Source organism: Oxyura jamaicensis, chromosome Z (genome assembly GCF_011077185.1).
Source record: "Oxyura jamaicensis isolate SHBP4307 breed ruddy duck chromosome Z, BPBGC_Ojam_1.0, whole genome shotgun sequence".
NCBI classification, from domain to species: Eukaryota; Metazoa; Chordata; class Aves; order Anseriformes; family Anatidae; genus Oxyura; species Oxyura jamaicensis.
Window position 1 is genome coordinate 52377496 of NC_048926.1, and position 19418 is coordinate 52396913.

At 43.1% G+C, this 19418-nt stretch overlaps 2 protein-coding genes across 4 annotated transcripts in view; one reads left to right on the forward strand and one right to left on the reverse strand.

The window, feature by feature from the left end:
- The window catches only part of ABCA1 (ATP binding cassette subfamily A member 1), a 92038-nt gene extending 80501 nt beyond the window's left edge, over nucleotides 1-11537 (forward strand). For all 3 annotated transcript variants that reach the window (XM_035310190.1, XM_035310192.1, XM_035310191.1), the window contains exons 37-50: nucleotides 1083-1260; nucleotides 1791-1906; nucleotides 1994-2138; nucleotides 3117-3240; nucleotides 3882-4011; nucleotides 4145-4265; nucleotides 4438-4500; nucleotides 4958-5064; nucleotides 5464-5605; nucleotides 6374-6508; nucleotides 7294-7397; nucleotides 7525-7617; nucleotides 7796-8039; nucleotides 8239-11537. In XM_035310190.1, coding sequence (XP_035166081.1) covers nucleotides 1083-1260; nucleotides 1791-1906; nucleotides 1994-2138; nucleotides 3117-3240; nucleotides 3882-4011; nucleotides 4145-4265; nucleotides 4438-4500; nucleotides 4958-5064; nucleotides 5464-5605; nucleotides 6374-6508; nucleotides 7294-7397; nucleotides 7525-7617; nucleotides 7796-8039; nucleotides 8239-8379 — 1843 coding nt within the window. In that variant the 3' untranslated portion in view covers nucleotides 8380-11537. The remainder of the gene's footprint in view (nucleotides 1-1082; nucleotides 1261-1790; nucleotides 1907-1993; nucleotides 2139-3116; nucleotides 3241-3881; nucleotides 4012-4144; nucleotides 4266-4437; nucleotides 4501-4957; nucleotides 5065-5463; nucleotides 5606-6373; nucleotides 6509-7293; nucleotides 7398-7524; nucleotides 7618-7795; nucleotides 8040-8238) is intronic.
- A 1687-nt stretch (nucleotides 11538-13224) lies between these two features.
- NIPSNAP3A (nipsnap homolog 3A) lies at nucleotides 13225-19409 on the reverse strand. Its single transcript, XM_035310206.1, has 6 exons — nucleotides 19332-19409; nucleotides 17962-18169; nucleotides 16768-16929; nucleotides 14650-14799; nucleotides 14160-14246; nucleotides 13225-14075 (listed from the first exon to the last, which is right to left on the reverse strand). The coding sequence occupies exons 1-6, from the start codon at nucleotides 19407-19409 to the stop codon at nucleotides 13999-14001; spliced, it is 762 nt and encodes a 253-aa protein (XP_035166097.1). The 3' UTR covers nucleotides 13225-13998.
- Nucleotides 19410-19418: the final 9 nt, after the last annotated feature.

The following is a 19418-nucleotide window of genomic DNA, read 5'->3' on the forward strand; positions in this document are numbered from 1 at the left end:
TGATGGGCAGTCAGTGGCTTGTGGCAATGAGGTTCTACCATGCTTGCCCTAATTTTCTGTGGTCTGGGCAGGCTAGTTTAACCCCTCACCTCTCAAGAAAGATGAATAACCAGAACACAAGAGACAGCAGTGATTTTGTAAGGGTTCCCTAAGTCACTTACTCTCTTTCTGTAGCTGGTGTAAACAGTCAAACAACCTGTCACCACTGTTTTCACACTGTTATGTTCTCAAAGCTTCAGTGGTTTATCTCCCAAGTGTGACAGATCCTCCCTAGGCAGCTGCATTTGTAGGGGTCACAGAATGAAAGGGAACATCTTTGTTTTATGAAGGTAGTTCCTCATTCCTCAGTGCTATGCAAGCTTTCTGTGTTTAGTTCCTTGAAGCTGTAACTTCTAAGAACCAATGAAATCCTCTGGTCCATTGCTGCTTGGGGAATTTCAACAGTATAATTCCCCCTTTCCTCTCGCAGCCATATCCAGAAGGGTGACTTGCCATGCATATGGTCATTCATTTGTCCCAAAGTGCCTCTATTTGACAAGTGGCATTGATAGGTCCTGTTCAGTTTTGCCCACGATCTCAGCCAGGGGTGGCATGCAGTAATGCACAGGACTTACTCAATATCACTGAGGCATCGATGAGTTCACAAGCTGAATCAGGACTCGTAAGCTGTATGCAGATACAGCCATAAAATCTTACAGCACAGCAATGGCAGGTGACAGTCAGAGATACATTTGAACTTAAAAACCAAAAGTGAAAAAATCCCAACGCCAGTAAGTACATTAAGTGAGAAACAAAGTTACATAGGGTGATGATGAGGAAAGCAGAAAGTAGGCTATCGTGCTGAGGTTACCAACCTGTCTCCAGGTTTTGGTGCTGTCTTTGAGGCGCTTACAAGCCATACATACTCCTTTGATCATATAACCTTGTAGTTAACATGTCCTGGTGTGGTAAATCCTTTATCCTGCAGACAGCAGCAGGAGAACCAGTTTCTGTACTGCCATGAATGAGCTGCCTAACCTCATCTGAAGGAAGCCAGTACCAACCTAAAAACACTTTGCTTTCATTCTTTTTTTTTTGTCCAGGATGACAACCTCTGTGGATGTCCTAGTCTCCATCTGTGTGATCTTTGCCATGTCCTTTGTTCCTGCCAGCTTTGTGGTCTTCCTTATCCAGGAACGTGTCAGCAAGGCTAAGCACTTGCAGTTCATCAGTGGTGTGAAGCCTGTGATCTACTGGCTGGCCAACTTTGTCTGGGATATGGTAAGGACTAAACCGTGCTTTGTGACTGTCCTTAATCTGTCCTCAATCCTGTGTTTGCAGGGTGTCCACTGAAGTGTAAAATGTAGCTGGGGCCAGCGGGTACTACATTAGTTCAATGAATAACAACTGTGACTTCTGCCTTTACGCTCTTGGGGCTATGGTGGGACAAAGAACATTGAACAGATAGGAGGACAACCATAAGCTCCAGCACCAGCATTTTTAATGTCACTTTAAAATACTTGCACCAGAATGTTTGTTTGCCATTTGTTCTGCTTACTCAAAGCAGGCTTTTCGACCTGTGGGGTCCAGAACCCCTGAGAGTCTATCAGCTACTTTGAGGGGGATCAAGAAATCTAAATTCATATGTACTACACCGCAGCTGACATATGTGACACTCCTAAGAGTCTCCCATCTCAAGGAGCCTTGGGAACACCACAGGATGCTGAAAATCATTGGTTCAGAGCAGAAAGACACCTTCATTTTTTGTCATCTAGAAAGAAATCTAAAGCTATTTTTTTTTTACCTTCCAGTGCAACTACATTGTTCCAGCCACGCTAGTCATCATCATCTTCATCTGCTTCCAGCAGAAATCATATGTGTCATCCTCCAACTTGCCTGTGCTGGCTCTTCTTCTGCTTCTCTATGGGTAAGGGATTTCTCCTCAGAAAAATGACTAGGAAGGAACTTCGATTTGGAAGATCCTTACCTGATGTTGCTGCCTTTCCTCTTGCAGGTGGTCTATTACCCCTCTCATGTATCCAGCCTCCTTTGTGTTCAAAATCCCCAGCACAGCATACGTTGTGCTGACTAGCGTGAACCTCTTCATTGGCATTAATGGCAGCGTGGCCACCTTTGTCCTGGAGCTCTTCACCAACAACGTAAGTCCCTGCGGGATCTCCTTAGTTACCGCAGGGGTTTAAACATGGGCATTTCTTACATTTAAATGGAATTTCCTGCATGTTCCTCCTAAGGGGCAGTTACTGTCTACTAGAGGCCATTTCAAGCACTCAGTTTGGTTGTCCTTGGTTTTGCCTCCCGTGGTAAATATCTCTCTGACTGTATTGTGAATTTATGCACCCCACTTACGTTTTTCCAGAGCCAGAGGCCTACTGGGGAAGGTGCAATTTTCCCTCACGCCATTATACAACACCAGACATCTTAGCAGGCATCATAGCAGGCCTTCTGTCACATATTGGTGGGAAGCACTCCTTGAGGGAAGGGACCCTGTGGGATTAACCTGTTGATTGTACCACTGCCTATGGTACATTTGCACTGCCTGTGGGCACAAGGCAGCAGTCCTTGATGATGGTCCCTTTTGTTACAAGGCCTATTGTATCTCAGTAAAGACATGCACTTGCTTGAAGATAAGTGCCTGACAGAACAGAAACCTCTCTTGAGGCTGCTGTCAGTCTGACCAGTGGGTTAAGCCAAACAGAAAACAGCAAAGGCAAAGAATTAGAGCATCCAGTATTGACTGGGGAGTGGCTACCTACAGCCACTGGAGATAACCAGGCTGTGCCACCACACGTCCTGTCTCCACGACCTGTAGCCTTTCTGTGTGTTGCTATTTGCAGGCACTGCCTTTTAGCATTACCTGTGAGCATGTGGAGGAATCTGTCCTTTGGTATAGTTTGCTAGTATTAATAGCATCTTGAGCAAAGAAAGAACAACATTGACTGTCCAGAGGAGCCATGGGACTGGCTCTTGGCAGAATGTTTCTAATCCATGATTTTTTGTGGGGTTCCAGTCCCGCTAGTGGGCTGTGGAGGGTCACTCACAACATGGTGTCACATTCAGCAGCTGGTGGCTGCTCTCTACTCAGATGGCTCACTGGCACTTCATTTTTGTCTTAACAGAAGCTGAACAACATCAATGACATCCTGAAGTCCGTCTTCCTCATCTTCCCCCACTTCTGCCTGGGGCGGGGACTTATTGACATGGTGAAAAACCAGGCCATGGCTGATGCTCTGGAGAGGTTTGGTAAGTGAAATCGTGTATTGCAGGCACAGAGGCATGAACTGGAGAGGGAACACTTGAGTCTGCTGCAGACGAGCACCCTTTGCTCCTCTTGAGTTTTCAGAAACTGAAAGTGTATAGTTTGCAGTGCAGAGCTGATCAAAGCTGGTAGGTCTCCTTGGCTGTCCTGTTCAGGTGTTGAGCATTGAGGAGGTCTGGCAGATCTAGGCCAGTACTTCGAGTTATTAGGAGCCTTAATTAAAAATACATGAGGTCACTATACATGGAGAAGATCATCAGGCCAAGTGAAAGGAGTTGCAGAGATTCTGGAGAGCTGGATTTTATTTATTTATTTTTTTTTCTGAGATGCAAATGCTAGGCCTGAATCAGTTGTCTTGTGCTTCATGAAAAGGTGGGCCAGCAATTCTTCATCAGACTGGATTCTCAGGGCCCGCATCACCTTCACCTAAGAGCAATTGCCCGTCCCCAGCTGTGCTACAGCAAGAAGTGTTTATGCAGCCAGAATTTGTGTAGTCTGTGCCCCTCCCTCCTCACTGGTTGCTCTCCAGTTCCCCCACTGCCTGACCTGGTGAGCTCTGCAGGAGGAAACGATAGCCTGCTCCCATTGCTCTGGAAAGGTGACTGTGCTCTTCTTACCTTCACAGGTGAGAATCGCTTTGTGTCCCCTCTGTCATGGGATTTGGTGGGAAGAAACCTCTTTGCCATGGCCGTGGAGGGTGTAGTGTTTTTCCTCATCACCGTGCTCATCCAGTACAGGTTCTTCATCAAACCCAGGTAGGTTGTCTGCTCCACTTCGCCACAGCAGGCAGGTGAAGTTTTCCTTGGTGTCTGCTGTGCCCTGGGGAGAAGGTGAACTATGGAGGCCCTGTCACATTCTGTTGAGGCTTTACCATGTTGCTCTCTCCAGGCCTGTCTATGCCAAACTGCCTCCTGTGAATGATGAAGATGAAGATGTAAACAGAGAGAGACAGAGAATAATTAGTGGAGGAGGACAGAGTGACATCCTAGAAATCAAGGAGCTGACCAAGGTAACAAAGGTTTTGTGTTTCTGAGACATGTTGGAGCAAAGCTGTGCAGTTCACCAGCATCCTCACTCACAGATTAATGGAATCAGAACCAGAGAATATTGAAGTGTTGAATATGTATGGCTGTAGTTATAGTTATCTTTTACATTGTTGTTCCTTTTTTTTCTGTTTTCAGATTTACAGAATGAAGCGAAAGCCAGCAGTTGACAGAATCTGTGTTGGAATCCCCCCTGGAGAGGTAAGTTTATTTGCCAAACTAATCGCTTTGGTATTAGTGAAGTACTTAAAAGCACAACAGAGAGTAGGGTGATAGTAGCAGCAGATTATGTTCAAATTGCACAAAAGGGAATGGCCTGGAAGTTGAAGTAGTTCATGACTCAGGCTTTCTCTGCCTTTGAAGATGATAGCGAACTCTGCTACCTGTAGGACCAGAGGCCAAACTATGGCACCCTCCAAGGTTTAGCACAGATATGCTGTGGTGGCACGGCACCAGGGTGATGCCACAGTTCATTCTTTTTCCCAGCCTGTTGATTTATGCTTGAAATTGAAGTCTAGAAGTTTGTTCAGAAATTGCCCTGAAGTCTCCCTTCAGGTTGTCTTTAGAGTTTGTCACCTCCAATCTCGTCAGTGATGAAAATTATGTGACTGAATCCTGTTCTCAGATTCTGTGCTCATTTGCTCTTTTACATCCCCAGTGCTTTGGGCTCCTGGGAGTAAATGGTGCTGGCAAATCATCCACTTTCAAGATGCTAACTGGTGATACAGATGTGACAGGAGGAGAAGCTTTCCTCAAAGGGAACAGGTGAAAGACCATGCATCTTTTCACTGCTCTGTGTTAAAGAAAATCCTTTGCTGCTTCCTCCTTCAACTTTCACAGCCTTTGTTTCACTTCAGTAAGTCTAAATGCTGCCACACTTTTCAATTTTGAGCTCTTGGTATCAGCCTTTTTTTGTGTCTGCTGAAGTACTTCAGCAACTTACAAAGGTGTATTTAATCTGCTAGTCACTTCTAAATACCTGCACTACCATGTTTAAATGTCACATCTATAAAAAGAAAAGAAAAAAAAATGGGCAAAGACAGACTTTTAGGATCCTGTATTGTTGTTAGTCCAATGATTCCAAACACACTGATTCACCTTCCTCTTATTATCTAAATGGTGCCTATTTGTAAAATCCTAACAAAGGGAGTTCTTCTTTCACAGTATTCTGTCCAACATCCAAGAAGTCCATCAGAACATGGGATACTGCCCACAGTTTGATGCTATTAATGAGCTGCTGACAGGGCGAGAGCACTTGGAGTTCTTTGCACTCCTCAGAGGTGTTCCAGAGAAAGAAGTCTGCAAGGTAAATGATACACCATAGGACCACCCCTGTGACTAACTGTTCCTGTTCACATGCACACTTCCCACAACACACACGGTATCGTGGCAGTCTACATCTTTTCGAGTCATCACACCATATCATTGAATTGCTCCTCTTCCAGCGTTCACACATAGGCTTATGCTAACAGTCTTCAGGCAAATAATGACAGCTGCCAGTCTTGTACAGCACCCTGTTCAATACTGGCTCATTGGGTTATCAGTAGCTTTCACCATTTGTGTCCTGGGTTCTGCAGAACAGGGACTGCTGTGGAACATCTGTACCTGATCGTTTGGGCAGCATCACCTGATGCTACGCTGATGTTCAGCTGATGCCTTGCTTCATGCACTGGGACAGGCTCCCCAGGGCAGTGGTCATGGCACTGAGCCTGCTGGAGTTTGAAAAGCATTTGGACAATGCTCCTAGACATATGGTTTGGTTTTCAGTTGTCCTGTGTGGAGCCAGGAGTTGGACTCAATGATCTTTGAAGGTCCCTTCCAACTCAGAATATTGCATGATTCTGTGCTAACTAAGATGCAGCCATTGGATTTTCTGGGCCCCCAGGGGCAGGGTTTTATATTTTCTGATCTGAAGGTGAACCTGGTGTTCCAAAACCTAGATCTATGCCAGACTGGAGCATCAGATAAGGGACCCTTCTGAAAAATCACTATAAAGCTAAAGCTCGTAAAGAAACTCTCACTGTGTAAATGTAGCTGTGCTCAATTTAAGAGGATGTTGTGCTGTCTCTTTTAGGTTGGTGAATGGGCCATTCGGAAACTGGGCCTTGTGAAATACGGAGAAAAATATGCAGGCAATTACAGTGGAGGTAACAGGCGCAAGCTCTCCACAGCAATTGCCCTCATTGGAGGGCCACCTGTGGTATTCCTGGTGAGTTTGCAATCTTTGCTTGTTAACATTTTCTTCTGAAAACAGAGAAATCGGGCTTAAATGAAGGCTGAATATTTCATGACCAACTAATGTCTGAATATGTCATCAGTCACTTCAATGTAAGCAAAGAACACAAGGAATCTTGTGTTCAAGGAATCTTGTGTTTCAACAATTTCCCTATTTGAATGTAGGCTCAAACTATAATGTGCTTCCTGGCTTCTGTTTCTAAAAAATCACTGGGGAAATGTGGGTCTCAAACATGATGCCAGACTACTGACTGCTGTATCATCTTCACCACTGCTGCAGATTTCTATACCTACAAAAATTTACGGCTTTCCAGCATTTTCTAGTTTTTGGGCACAAGCGAATCGTTCTGTCTAGGAGAATCAGTCCTGTGTTTTTAATAATTCAATGAAAGTTGGAAATAAATGTTTTAGGATTCTTTAGATTAAAATGAAGAATAAACCTTAGGATTAGTAAAGTTCATAGTATATGAAAGAGTCCTAGTGCTCTGTTTAAATTTGAGCTAGTTGAGTTTAACTTGTTTAGAACTGGCTATTTCAATATATTATAATTGCAAAATAAACAGCACTTAGTTCTTCAAATTTTAAATTAGCAATCATCTTTTTGAGTATAAATTGTTTTCTCATTTTAAAAAATGAGTCAAACTTGGGTTATTTTCAGCTTTTCCAATAAGCATAATCAGGATGGCCAGGTCATGTCAGACATGAGGTGTTTGTTGGTGGAATGGAACAGCATAACCTACTTTTTAATGCATTTTGCAGGATGAGCCAACAACAGGGATGGATCCCAAAGCACGTCGTTTCCTGTGGAACTGTGCTCTGAGTGTAATCAAAGAGGGGAGATCCGTGGTGCTTACATCTCACAGGCAAGTAGCAACGCCGTTGTATCATACCACTGCTACTGCATCTGCTGGGGCTGGATGCAAAGCTGCGCTCAGCTGCTCTGCCCTGCAGCACTTCTCGCAGTGCTAAGGAAGTTAATTCTTTCTGCAGCATGGAGGAATGCGAAGCCTTGTGCACTCGAATGGCGATAATGGTCAATGGGCGATTCAGGTGCCTGGGCAGCGTCCAGCATCTAAAGAACAGGTAGCTATTTTCTTTTCACTTCCACGACAGTTTGCATTTTTAGGGAGATACAGTTAGACTTAATCCCTCATGCAGCATTCCCATTGCTTTTTGGCTATGGGAACAGCTGCTGAGTTTGAAGCTGCACATCTGTATCGAAGCCACTCACATGAATTCCTCTGCTGGCCCTCGTTTACAGGTTTGGAGACGGTTACACTATCGTGGTGCGAATTGCAGGGGCAAACCCAGACCTGAAGCCTGTTGAGGAATTCTTTGGGCATGCCTTCCCTGGAAGTGTCCTAAAGGAAAAGCATCGGAATATGCTGCAGTACCAGCTTCCCTCCTCACCATCATCCCTGGCCAGAATATTCAGTATTCTCTCCCAGAACAAAAAGAGACTCCACATAGAAGACTACTCCGTTTCTCAGACCACACTTGACCAAGTAAGTTTCTAGTAGCCAGTGCACGAAAACTAGCAGAGGTAGGAATAAATCCACCAATTTTCCAGTCCTGTCTTGTAAAGGCATTTCATCAAGCTGGAAAACTGAATCCCAGGTATAGTTCAGAAAGCCCAGGGTATGAAGTGCCCCCTGAACTAACAAAAATCTAGACTGATGTTACACATGGCCTTTTTCCTTGCAGGTATTTGTAAATTTTGCTAAGGACCAAAGTGACGACGACCACACTAAGGACCTGTCATTGCACAAAAACCAAACTGTGGTAGACATTGCAATCCTTAATTCCTTTCTGCAAGATGAGAAGGTAAAAGAAAGTTGCGTGTGAGCCAATTTCAACCAAGAAATGATGAGCAGAATGCAAACATCCTTTGCTTGGGGATAGGTTACTCCCAAAGAAGAAGCTAGAGGGAGAGAAACTGGACACTCTACTGATAACCATTCAATGCAATGCAATTCAATGCAATGAAAACAAAATTCCATTTTAGGGGCAGTGCCTCGTGGAGTCGTCTTGTACTGTTCTTAAGTGAAAGACTTGAATTTAGCTCATTTACAGTACAACTCTGTGAAGCTGTGGTAAAGCACCCATCAGATGCTGCGGGCTTTCATCCATACTGTATCTTGTCCTGTACAGTATGTTTTGCTAGGGTTGCAAAAAACAGTTCATCGAGGAATCATGGCCAGTGGTTATTTATTGATATTCTAAAGACATGCATGTTTCACTCTTGAAAACATGCATGTCAGGAGTAGGAATTCCCTGGTGCTACATCCATTGCTGGCAATGAATGCACCGGGACAGTCAGTGGCAAGAAAAGTCGCCAGCCTTGTGGCCTGAGTTTGTAAAAACTTACCTGACCAGCTTCTTTTCCTAGACTGGTGTAGGTCAGTTGGTGACAAATCAGGGCCCACAAAGCAGTGCTGTGCAGATGGGATGGCAAGAGATGGGCCATCATATCCATACATCTATTTTAGAGGGTGGGGATATGTAGAACTGTGAACCCTACAAATGCACAGGATTGTCCCACCAGCATCACAACCAGTAACCTACTCCGACTAGGTTTTTTTGTAGCTGAGTACTCTCCTGCTCCTTCGAGGTACTGCAGCAGCTGCATGAACACCTAGCAGAAGAAGTAGGTGAGAAGCAGGGTTCTGACCACAACAGCAAACTCAGTAGTTGTACAAGCTGCTAATACCAAGAGCAAATTCTAAATCATGATACGTCGCTCAGATACGTAACGTCTGCTCTTTAACCCCTGCTTTGCACCAGAATGGTACCCATCAACTAAAGTTATTGCTTAGCACAAGTGTTGCCATTTCTGGCTTTGCCAGATAAAACTAGAAATGTAGGTCTTTTTTTTTTTTTTTTTAACAGTATTATTTATATGACTTTAAATAAGTAGGTAGCATAATTAGGGATTGAAAGTGCTTTCACTTGATCTTTGTAGCCACAGTATTTCTTTACGTTACGCCTGCAATGCTATGCTCTCGTTCTCCATTCAGTGATAGCTATGTTCATGATCTTGGCGAGTTCCACGTTCTTGCAATCAACCTGTATCTGGAATTACTGCAAGTTGTTCACCTGAAGTTTTCCCTGTTGGAAGCTTATATAATGTTAGATTAATGTTCAAGTTTGTACTTCTGTTGTGCAGTATAGTTTCAGTCATTAGGTGATCCCTAACTGGAGAACACACCCATATTCATGCAAGAAACTGCTTCATTAAAAAAATCATCTTGAACAAGATAGTTCAAAGTAGTAGTGCGACAAATTGCCATCAGTCAATTTTTAAAGTTTTACAAAGACAGATTAATAATACAGGGGAGATTAATGTGGTGAGAACAAGCAATTCTTGTTCATCCTGTACAACAGTTGTGGGAGAGTATGCTTTCATTAATAAACTTATGGGCCCTTCTGTCTTGCTTTTACATACAAAGTTCAGAAATAGGTTCAGTATGTGGTTTGAACCCAATCGTAGTAGTTCCTGGGCTATTCCTGTACATCGTGCCTCTGTCTTAAATACCTGTACAAGTTCTGCACTAGTTTTTAATGCTACTCCACCATGAACAAGTCACGGACCACTTTCTTCTGTGAATGCCCATAGCAGCCCAACAAGCAGTGAGGAGGCTGGAATGAGCCTTAAGGCCGATTACGTATTTCCAGGTGTACATGGTAACATTGACCAATACAGCATTTTTATTACACAGACAGCTAAATATTTAGCACAAGTCCCCAGTCCCTGCTGTGTTCTACCTTGGGATAAAGTTAATAGGTTACTACGTGTTCTGCTCAAGTGCCTTTTTCATACTAATTATTTTTTATCTGTATATTACATTGCTAAGGGGATAGAAAGGAGAGTAATGGGGATTGTTATACCTCACTTAAAACGTACTTTGTTACTACCTTTATGGCATCCTTGCCCCCATGAGGATGAGTCTGCACCAAACTTCTAGGTGCAGAACAACTACTAAGCAGCTGAGCTACAGCCATGACTTTTCCATAGCAGGCTGCTGCTAGGTTATTATATCAGTAAACTAATAGCATGTATCGAAGACTTACCACTGCTAGAAATCGTGATTACAAATCAGAATTAAGTCAAAATCTCAGCATAGAGACGGAAGTGAAGGGCTTACATTTTGCATTGCACAGATCTAGTGCACATAGAAAACTGCAAGTTCTAGGAGGATTCAGATTTGGTCAAAAAAGAGCTGTGGTTTGCTCTTTGTAACTGTTCATATAAATGATTAATTTAGCAGGAATCAACAGTTTATTTTTCCCTTAGCTGGCCAAAAAGACATTATTGGTTCCTGTGCCCTGTGACTGTCATGCTTATAGCCTGCCACAGGTAGTCTGGTATCTGTGACGAAAACCTTACAGTAAACATGGATATTAACTGAACTGTTCCACAACTCTAGTCCATTTTGTTTGTAGTCATACTGAACAGACAGCTTAATACAACTCTCATGCAGATTTGTCATGGAGTAAATCCAGACAACAATTTGTCTACCCTTAGTAACAGTTTATAGGGAAAAAATCACTCTAGTCACATACAGTATGATTATGAACCACTCATTATAATGAAGCTGCACTGAGGTGTTAACTTATTTTGAACTGTATTACTGTTGAAATGTTGCATCCCTCTTTGTAGTACACTTGTATTTCAGTAAGAGTTGTTATACTTTTTCCCCATGGTTAAACCGCCACTTTGCGCTTATCCTTGCCTCCTGAATTATAGTTGGTCCTTCATTCCAAGCACTTTATGCTATCTGTAATGGGATCTATTTTTGCACTGGAATATCTATTAACTTTGCAAAAATCTAGTGAGATTTCACAACTGAAATTTCTGAGTTAAATCCTTAAATGGACTTTTTCATTAAAAGCGAAAAAAAAGTATATATATTTGTATTTGCTAATAACTGTTATGTGAAGTATTAAAAGGCACTCTAATTGCCTTGTATTAAGTAAAAAAATAAAGCTGTTCTGGCACCTTTGGTCTATAAAGTGTCATTTATGCATATACTCTTGGAAAGTGCTACTTAGAAGCTCATTTTACCCTGTTTTGGTCTGGTCTTACTTTCATGCATAATTGATGAGCAAATTCAAGTATTCGTACATACTTGTGTGAGACACCTGCTATTTTCAGGTAAGTGAGATGGTCCAAGATTTGAAATGCAAGAGCTACTTTAAGCTTCTAAAATTATTAAGTAAAAAGGTTTCCAACAAACCCTGAAAAAAAAAAAAAAAAAAAGTAATTGGTATAACTGTCAAATCCAGCTACAGAGCTTCTAAGAACCACAAACCTATCTGGATGTTCAAATCATCTGTCAGGCACCCGCCCCAGAATATTTCCATCATAGAGGTGCAGCAAGGTGCAACTATATTGATAAGTGCTCGTTCTCTTCGCTATTCGATACCTGTTCTCACTAACAAAGCAAAATGTTGTGTTTGTGTATAAAGGCACTGAAATACCCTAGCTAGCATCAAATTAAAGGACAATCCCTCAAGTTAATAATATATTGATTTTGAACACCAGTTTTAGAAATGAAAGCAGAACAATGATCCGATTGCTGAAAGGAAAACTCGTTTTAAAATGTTGGCTTTTTACTGCCTGTTCTCCCACTATTGAGCCATTAAGTTCCAGAATCCCACCAATTCTTTGAGTTCCACTCTTCTCAAAAATTCTTCTCAAGAAGCCCATTGAAATGACCTGTTTCTGCTGCCTTAATACAGTGTTCAGCCTGCAATTTGGGTAGTGTGCTTTATGCATCGACTTTGTGCCACAAAAAAATACAAACTTTGGAATACAGTTACATCTCCAACATTCTGAGTATTCATCACTTGAAGTGTTTGTGATAGAATAGTTTTATTATGAAATTTTAGTCTTTTTGTAATACTTGGCTGTTTTTCATGTCAGTTAATAAACAAGTAATTTGTTGCATTTGTGTGCAAAAAGTCTTATTAATTCCTTGTACATTCTAATGCATGTTTTTGCTCAAGAAAAACAAATAGCCCCCTTTTAACTGCTACAAGACCACATTCTAAATCGATGTGCTAGTGATGGTTTATCAGTCATTTATACCTTTAAAAAATTTTTTGTAAAAGATAAGTCAGGGGTCTCTGAACTAGTCTGCTGTGCACCCTGAGAACGCTAGAGGTCCCCCTGTCACGGGGAGACAGGATGAAGACTGGAGTAAAACTTGTGACCTGTTAACGCTACATTACACCGCAGCTGGATCCCATCCACTCAGCTTGGACACCAGCACAATGACCTGCACAATGACCTTTTTTTTTTCCTAGTGCTTTCCACGAGACCTTAATGCACTCGACAGAAGCAACAACCATCATTAGGCAAGCTGCACACAGATACTTTGGTAAAGTGAAATCAGTTGCTTATCACAGGTCAGTGAACAAACTGTGGAAAAGCCTCCTGCGTGCACTGCCAATTACCGACCTTCGCATTTCAGCAGAGGGTGCTTTTCACTGTACACAAAATCTAAGAGACATCTCACCCCATGTGCTCTCTGCTCTAGCAAATCACAAAGCAGCTTAGTGCCTCCACTGCAGCTGCTGCCAGGCCTGTTGATGACCAAAATGCAAAACCTGCAGAAGGCTGTGCTTGGGAGAATGGGGTTTATCACGGGTCAAAACCAAAAAGAGCTGGAGATGCAAACACTAAAATTTCATTCTTTATGCAAATTTATTTGGCTTTTAACAATCTGGCAGACAGTATTTCAAAGAATGTAAGCATGTATAGATGCGCTGAATTTGAGATACAAGTTTGTAAATTTCAGCACCCTAAGTAACTATTAAAATACTTCCTCAAAGCTAGCTTTGTGGAAGTGCTTACTGAATACGAAATGAAAGGACTGAAGTCAGGGCAGACTCCATCAGAACGCCACCTAACCAGCTTCACTGCAGCACCTCCTTGGCACAACTGTAGCCACGCTGAAATTTTACATTACGAAGAATTAATATAAAGCATCCCAATGAGATGTCTGAAGAAACATAACCGTGTTACAAGGATATAGGGGCACTCATTCTTAAGACTATACGTAATAGCCATGATGCAATGATTACAGGAGTCGCCAGTGTGCATGATGAAAATGATACCACCCTGCAGATACCACCCTGCATTGTAACCTTGGAAAACACTTTACTTACTGGGGCCTATTAGTAAACGCAGAAAAGTTTTAAGAAGTGAGGTGTTAAAATAAAAGATCTGCAAAGTTAATTTTCATGTTCTATTTCTGGAGATGTAGAAACATCACCATAAACTATCATGTGCAGGATCTTACTAATTTTCTTTGGTGTTTCAGCATTTTGCATCCATTCACTGTAAACTGAAGAACAAACCACACAGTTCATGAGGGTACGACAATCCATGCGGCGGTACTTGTTGGCGGTGCTTTCATCTTGTCTTTTCTGCCATCAGTCACGTTGTTTAGGGGAAGGTTACTTCAGGGGTGAGCATGCCAGAGGAACCATCAGCATGTTGTGCTGGGATTCCAAGAACCTGACGCTGTCCCGTACTGCAATGAAACGCACATTTAATTATGAAAGAAATCCAATGAGGAGTAATACTTTCCTCAGCAGTGAGAGCCAACATCTCTTACCAGCTGCTACCACTCTGGCATCTTCATGGGCTCTGTGCCTTCCTGCTGCCCGGTGATCTGGGCTCTCGTTCCACCAGATCACATGGACTGGAAAGTACAAATAAAGGCAGCTAAATATTGTTACTGTTGTAATACAATATGCACGTCCTAGTTTTCCACCCTCTCATGTTGGATGCCTTGCATCTAGCAGAAACAATTCACCAGGCGAGTATGTGGAGAGACAATCTGTTGCTGAGCCTTTAAAAGGTTTGACTCTTGAACATCAGATCTGAGAACCATTTAAAACAGCACCACCTGGCTTAAGCATATAACCCAATACACAAAGCTGGGTTCAAGGACTGTTTGCAGGACTTCTGTGATCCATACCAACATTTTTTTTTTATCAAGCTATCCAATCGTGAGTCAGGACATGGGTTTCTCCCACTTTTCCCACCCCTTCTCCCCCAGTCACCATTCCCAAATCTTTATCAGAAAGTGAGCAGTATTTTACCTGTGTTAAGTAACCCATACTCTGTGTGGAAAACACCAATCAGCTTAGTGTAGCCTGTGTTGATGTGAGCATTGATTGCAGCCTGGAACGATTCACCCCACAGAGCTGGCCCACCAGGTTTCATCTGGAAAGTAACCCACTCATATACACCTGGAGGTAAAGACAAAGACAAACTCAAGGAAGGAAATAAAACTTAATACACTGTTTCTCAGTCTTTCACAGCCATAATGTAGCCATTGTGAAACCAGCAGTGCAATTCCCTGCCATTTGGGGTGGGCAGGCCACCAAACTGCCCCCTTCCTCCCAGCCCACACATCATCTCACAGCTTCCAGAGGAGCACAGGGAAGTGGCTCTTCAAGTGGAACCGTTTCAAGTCTACATAAAAGCTCTGCGACCCAGAGGTACAAAAGGATTCACACAAAGCTCAGCTTAAAGGGAAATGGTCGCATGAAGATTCACAGCAGTTCAGTGTACTTTGCAGAAATCACAAATACTTATACTTGGTAAGTTTGTGATGGCTGAAATATGCAAGGTGGCCTTTTCTAAGACTAGTTATGTTTTCTGGAGCTGGGGTTTATGACATTATAAACCCCTTTGAATCTTGACAGCTGGTTGCATCAAGATTTGAAGCTGGTGAGGTGTCTGGAGGACAAGTCTTACGAGGAACAGCTAGGGGATCTGGGGTTGTTCAGCCTGGAGAAGAGAAGGCTCAGGGGAGACCTTATCATTCTCTACAGGTACCTTACAGGAGGCTGTAGCGAGGTGGCGGTTGGTCTATTCTCCCACGTGCCTGGTGACAGGACGAGGGGGAATGGGCTAAAGTTGCGCCAGGGGAGGTTTAGGTCGGATATTAGGAAGAATTTCTTTACTGAACGGGTTGTTAGGCGTTGGAATGGGCTTCCCAGGGAAGTGGTTGGGTCACCATCCCTGGAGGTCTTTCAGAGGTGTTTAGATGCAGAGCTTAGGGATATGGGTTAGTGGAGGACTTGTTAGTGTTAGGTCAGAGGTTGGACTCCGTGATCTTGGAGGTCTCTTCCAACCTAGACTATTCTGTGATTCTGTGAAACAATAGACCATAACTAGATTACCATCTCTGCTCTGCCAAACAATCTGCCTTGCTTGCAGACAAACAGCATGATATCCCAAAAAACTCTAGTCCTGCTAAAAAACGTTACCTGCCTCCTTTCCATTCACATAGTTACTCTATCACACTTGTTAACACTTTAACAGAAATCTGGACAATTGTTATAGCAAGGTATTGCCTGGTATTGTTCTCCAAATACGGGCTGGAGATTAAAAAAAGTACAAACATTAAAATGGGAATTAAGTATTAGAATAGTCAGGTATCCAATTTTAACAGAAAACTGGACTGCTTTTAAATCCAATTGTAACAGCATAAAATTCACAATCTCTCAGAAATAAAGAACAAAGGTTACTGTATGCATAGAGGGGTAAAGGAGGGCCTATTCAACATCTTTCCATGGGATAGACTACAAAGTCCGCAAATTTTCCTCAGTAAGTGGGTAGTCAATACTATTAATATCACATTTGCTACAGAAAGACTATATAGAGACACGACATCTAAACCTAATCTATGATCTACAAAAGACACTTGACTTCTATGTATCTTTAAAAAGTAGGTTTGGGCGGGGTCTTTGTTGTTCTTAAAACAATTATGCAAAAGAAGCAGTAACATCAAAAGAAATTGACAAATGACAAAAACCACTGTGAAACAGAACAACCATTTTTAAAAAATGTTTCTAGGAAACATCCCCTCACTGACAGATGGACAGAGCAAGTCCAGGATGACTGTTCAGAACATCATTGTGAAGTTGTCATTCTGCATGTTTATTTATGTGACTCACACAACGTTTTACAGCCTTAAAACTGGGGCTCTTGCTTTTGACGTAAGTTAGTACAAAGCCATTTGTAAAAACTTTCTACCTCTTTCTACCTTATCCGTATTACGACACCTCTTTCACGAGTGTATGTATATGCACTTGTTACATAAAGGGTTATAAAATCATGTAATACCTGGTTTAAATTTTAAGCTGTTTTTTGTTAGTCGGTCAGTCAGAACCAGTAACTTTAATCAGTAAGAGAGAAGATAAGCTCACCCCCTTCTTTTGAAGGTTTCCCAAGCTGACACCAGGGTACCAGATAAGCAACTTCATTGTGCTGCTTCTCTATACAGGTAAGCGCTGGAGAGATGAATTTTTCCTGCCAGTCCTTGTCGTTGGCTAGTGCCTTCCGCACTGCTGTTCTGTGGGCAAAATTATCTGTAAGAGAGGGGAAAAAATATGAAAAAAACCTACTTAATGCTACATCAGCCAGTATGAGAAAGATGCAGCACGAGAGACTGGAAAGATCCTTGATGAACATCAGTATTTTGGTATTCAGAGGAAAAATGTAATAGGTTTCCTTAATTACTTTCCTTAATTACATTTAAGAAGGGGACTGATGAGACAAGGAGAAAGGATGTTGAACCTTACACATATAATTATGAAATAAAAATAATTTTATTTTTCCTTAGTTTTCCATTTAAAAAGTCTCTCAGAAACTATTCAGATTTTTTTTTAGAAAAAGGAACAACAGAATAGTGCAGAAAATTCTAAGAAGCAGGGTATTTCTTAACCACAGATGCACGTGGCAGACAGCACTGACTCCAACAACGTACGAAGCTGCTTACAGTGCCAGCAGCCTGTTGCAACCATCGCTACAGCAACGGAGCACTTCACGCACGTAGGATGGCAGAGCTGGTGGAGCAGCTTTCCAGCTCAGCACAGCGTAGCTTCAGGAGCCTAACCACACAAACTGTGTGCTCTTCTGTTTTAGGGGAGTGACTGAGCTAACCTTGAACTATGCTCATCTAAAACTTGGGAACAATTATACGTGCGTGATTCTGTATAAACACATACAGACACTTGTATATATACTGTCTGCAGTTATCTGCATTATCTTATTGAGGACGTCTCAGTCCTTGTTCCATCCATTTTGAGATTGTGAAGACATAGTGGTCTGGGAGCTGGCCCTAAGCAAGACACCTACCACAGACAAAGCACTCTGCTGCAGTTCATCTCATACACCTGTGAGGCACAAAGACCACCCTGTAGGAACAGCTGTAATCCTTTCGTCCCAACACATCAAAATTGTCCTACAGTGCTTTTTTTTTTTTCAGTAATCAGTATGGTAATATCTTTTTTTTTTTTTTTTTCTGATGCTTGGCTACTTATCGTAAGAGCAACAAACAAACGCCACGTAAGCAGACCCCTTGCTGGCACACAGAGCACGCAGAGGGATGCCGAGCGTACCATACTTCCACACATGGACAGCTTTATTCATCGCTCCCAGCTCCACAGTCCAGAGTCCCACCAGCTCTGAGTGAGCTGTGCGAAGGTGGAAATGCTTATTGACCAGTTCCACAAACTCCTTCATCCTCGATGGCTTAACATCGTATGTGCGAATTTCATAGAAAATGCCATTACTTTGTCTGGGACCTGTAGCAAGGGATGCGAGTACCTAAGAGAAAACGTTAAGAAGAGTAACAAACTAATTCTCACGCCAGAAAACCATCTTCTGTCTCATTTCTAGACGTTTTGTTTTACGGTGAGGCACAGGTGTTTTTTTTTTTTTTTTTTTGGTTTTGTTTTTACTGGGGACTGGGAGAGGGAATGCTTCTTGACCTCCACTGCAAGAGTACCCTGTGACTTTTTCCTTTGGAAATACTTCCCACGTGCACTATTTGCTGCAATTCCTTTTGGCAGTGCAACAGACCGTCACGCTTCCTTTGTCAAAATGAGCTGTTTAATTATTACCCATTAAAAAGAAAGGGGGGGTTCCTTTCCTCACCGGGGTCTCACGGGGTCTTCCCAGAACCACTGGCACCAGGGTATGCCGGCCATGACCAAGTCCTCTGCCACGGAAAAGATGCCACGGCAGGTGAGCCAAGGGCCAACTTGACAGAAGTGGGAGCAGGGTACGTGCTGCCTGCCAGGTCGCTCATTCATTTCCCTCTGCAGGGCATGCTCTTGCCTTGGCTGCTTGTGAGTACAAAAGCGAACCAGACATCTTGATGGCCACCCCCTGCAATACGCTTCTTAATATGCCTTCGATATGTAAATTTAGAGTTTAATGCCAAGTACTGACTAAACCAGGGACCATTATTAATTTTGCTGTGGAGACTTACAGTGTTCAACTGCATAAAATAATAATAAGTTAATACCGATTTACAATTCTGCATTAAAACATCGCTTCTCTTGGCACTGTTTAGCCCAATACCTCACCAGACTACGTTACATTCCTACGAGCACTAAGGAAACACAGCCAACTACTGCAACACGCTTCCAGCCCTAACTCGGTATTGACAACTTATAGATTGCTGGCATAAAAAACGGAAAGAAGCAAACGCCTGGGGAGAGATTGCTTCCTTCTAGCAAGACGCTGCTAAACCCGGCCTCCTTGCCCTTAGCTGGCAGCCTCCCAAGGGCTGCTGGAGCACAGTTTTCCCATCCACGCCACGTAAAACCCCAGCCTCGCTTCTGCGGCTGCCTGAATAACCAGCAACGGGCTCTCGCCCCCCACCTAGGAAAGCCGCGGCCAAGACAGCGCCCCTGCCTCCCAAGGGCGTCCCCTGCCCTTCCCTGCCCTTCCCGGCCCTCCTCTGCCCCGGCCCGGCCCTCACCTGCGGGCGGCCCCGCGCCCCGCACAGGCGGGCGGCGGCGGCGGCGAGGGGTCGGCGGAGCAGCCCCGGGGGCAGCATGGCGGGCGG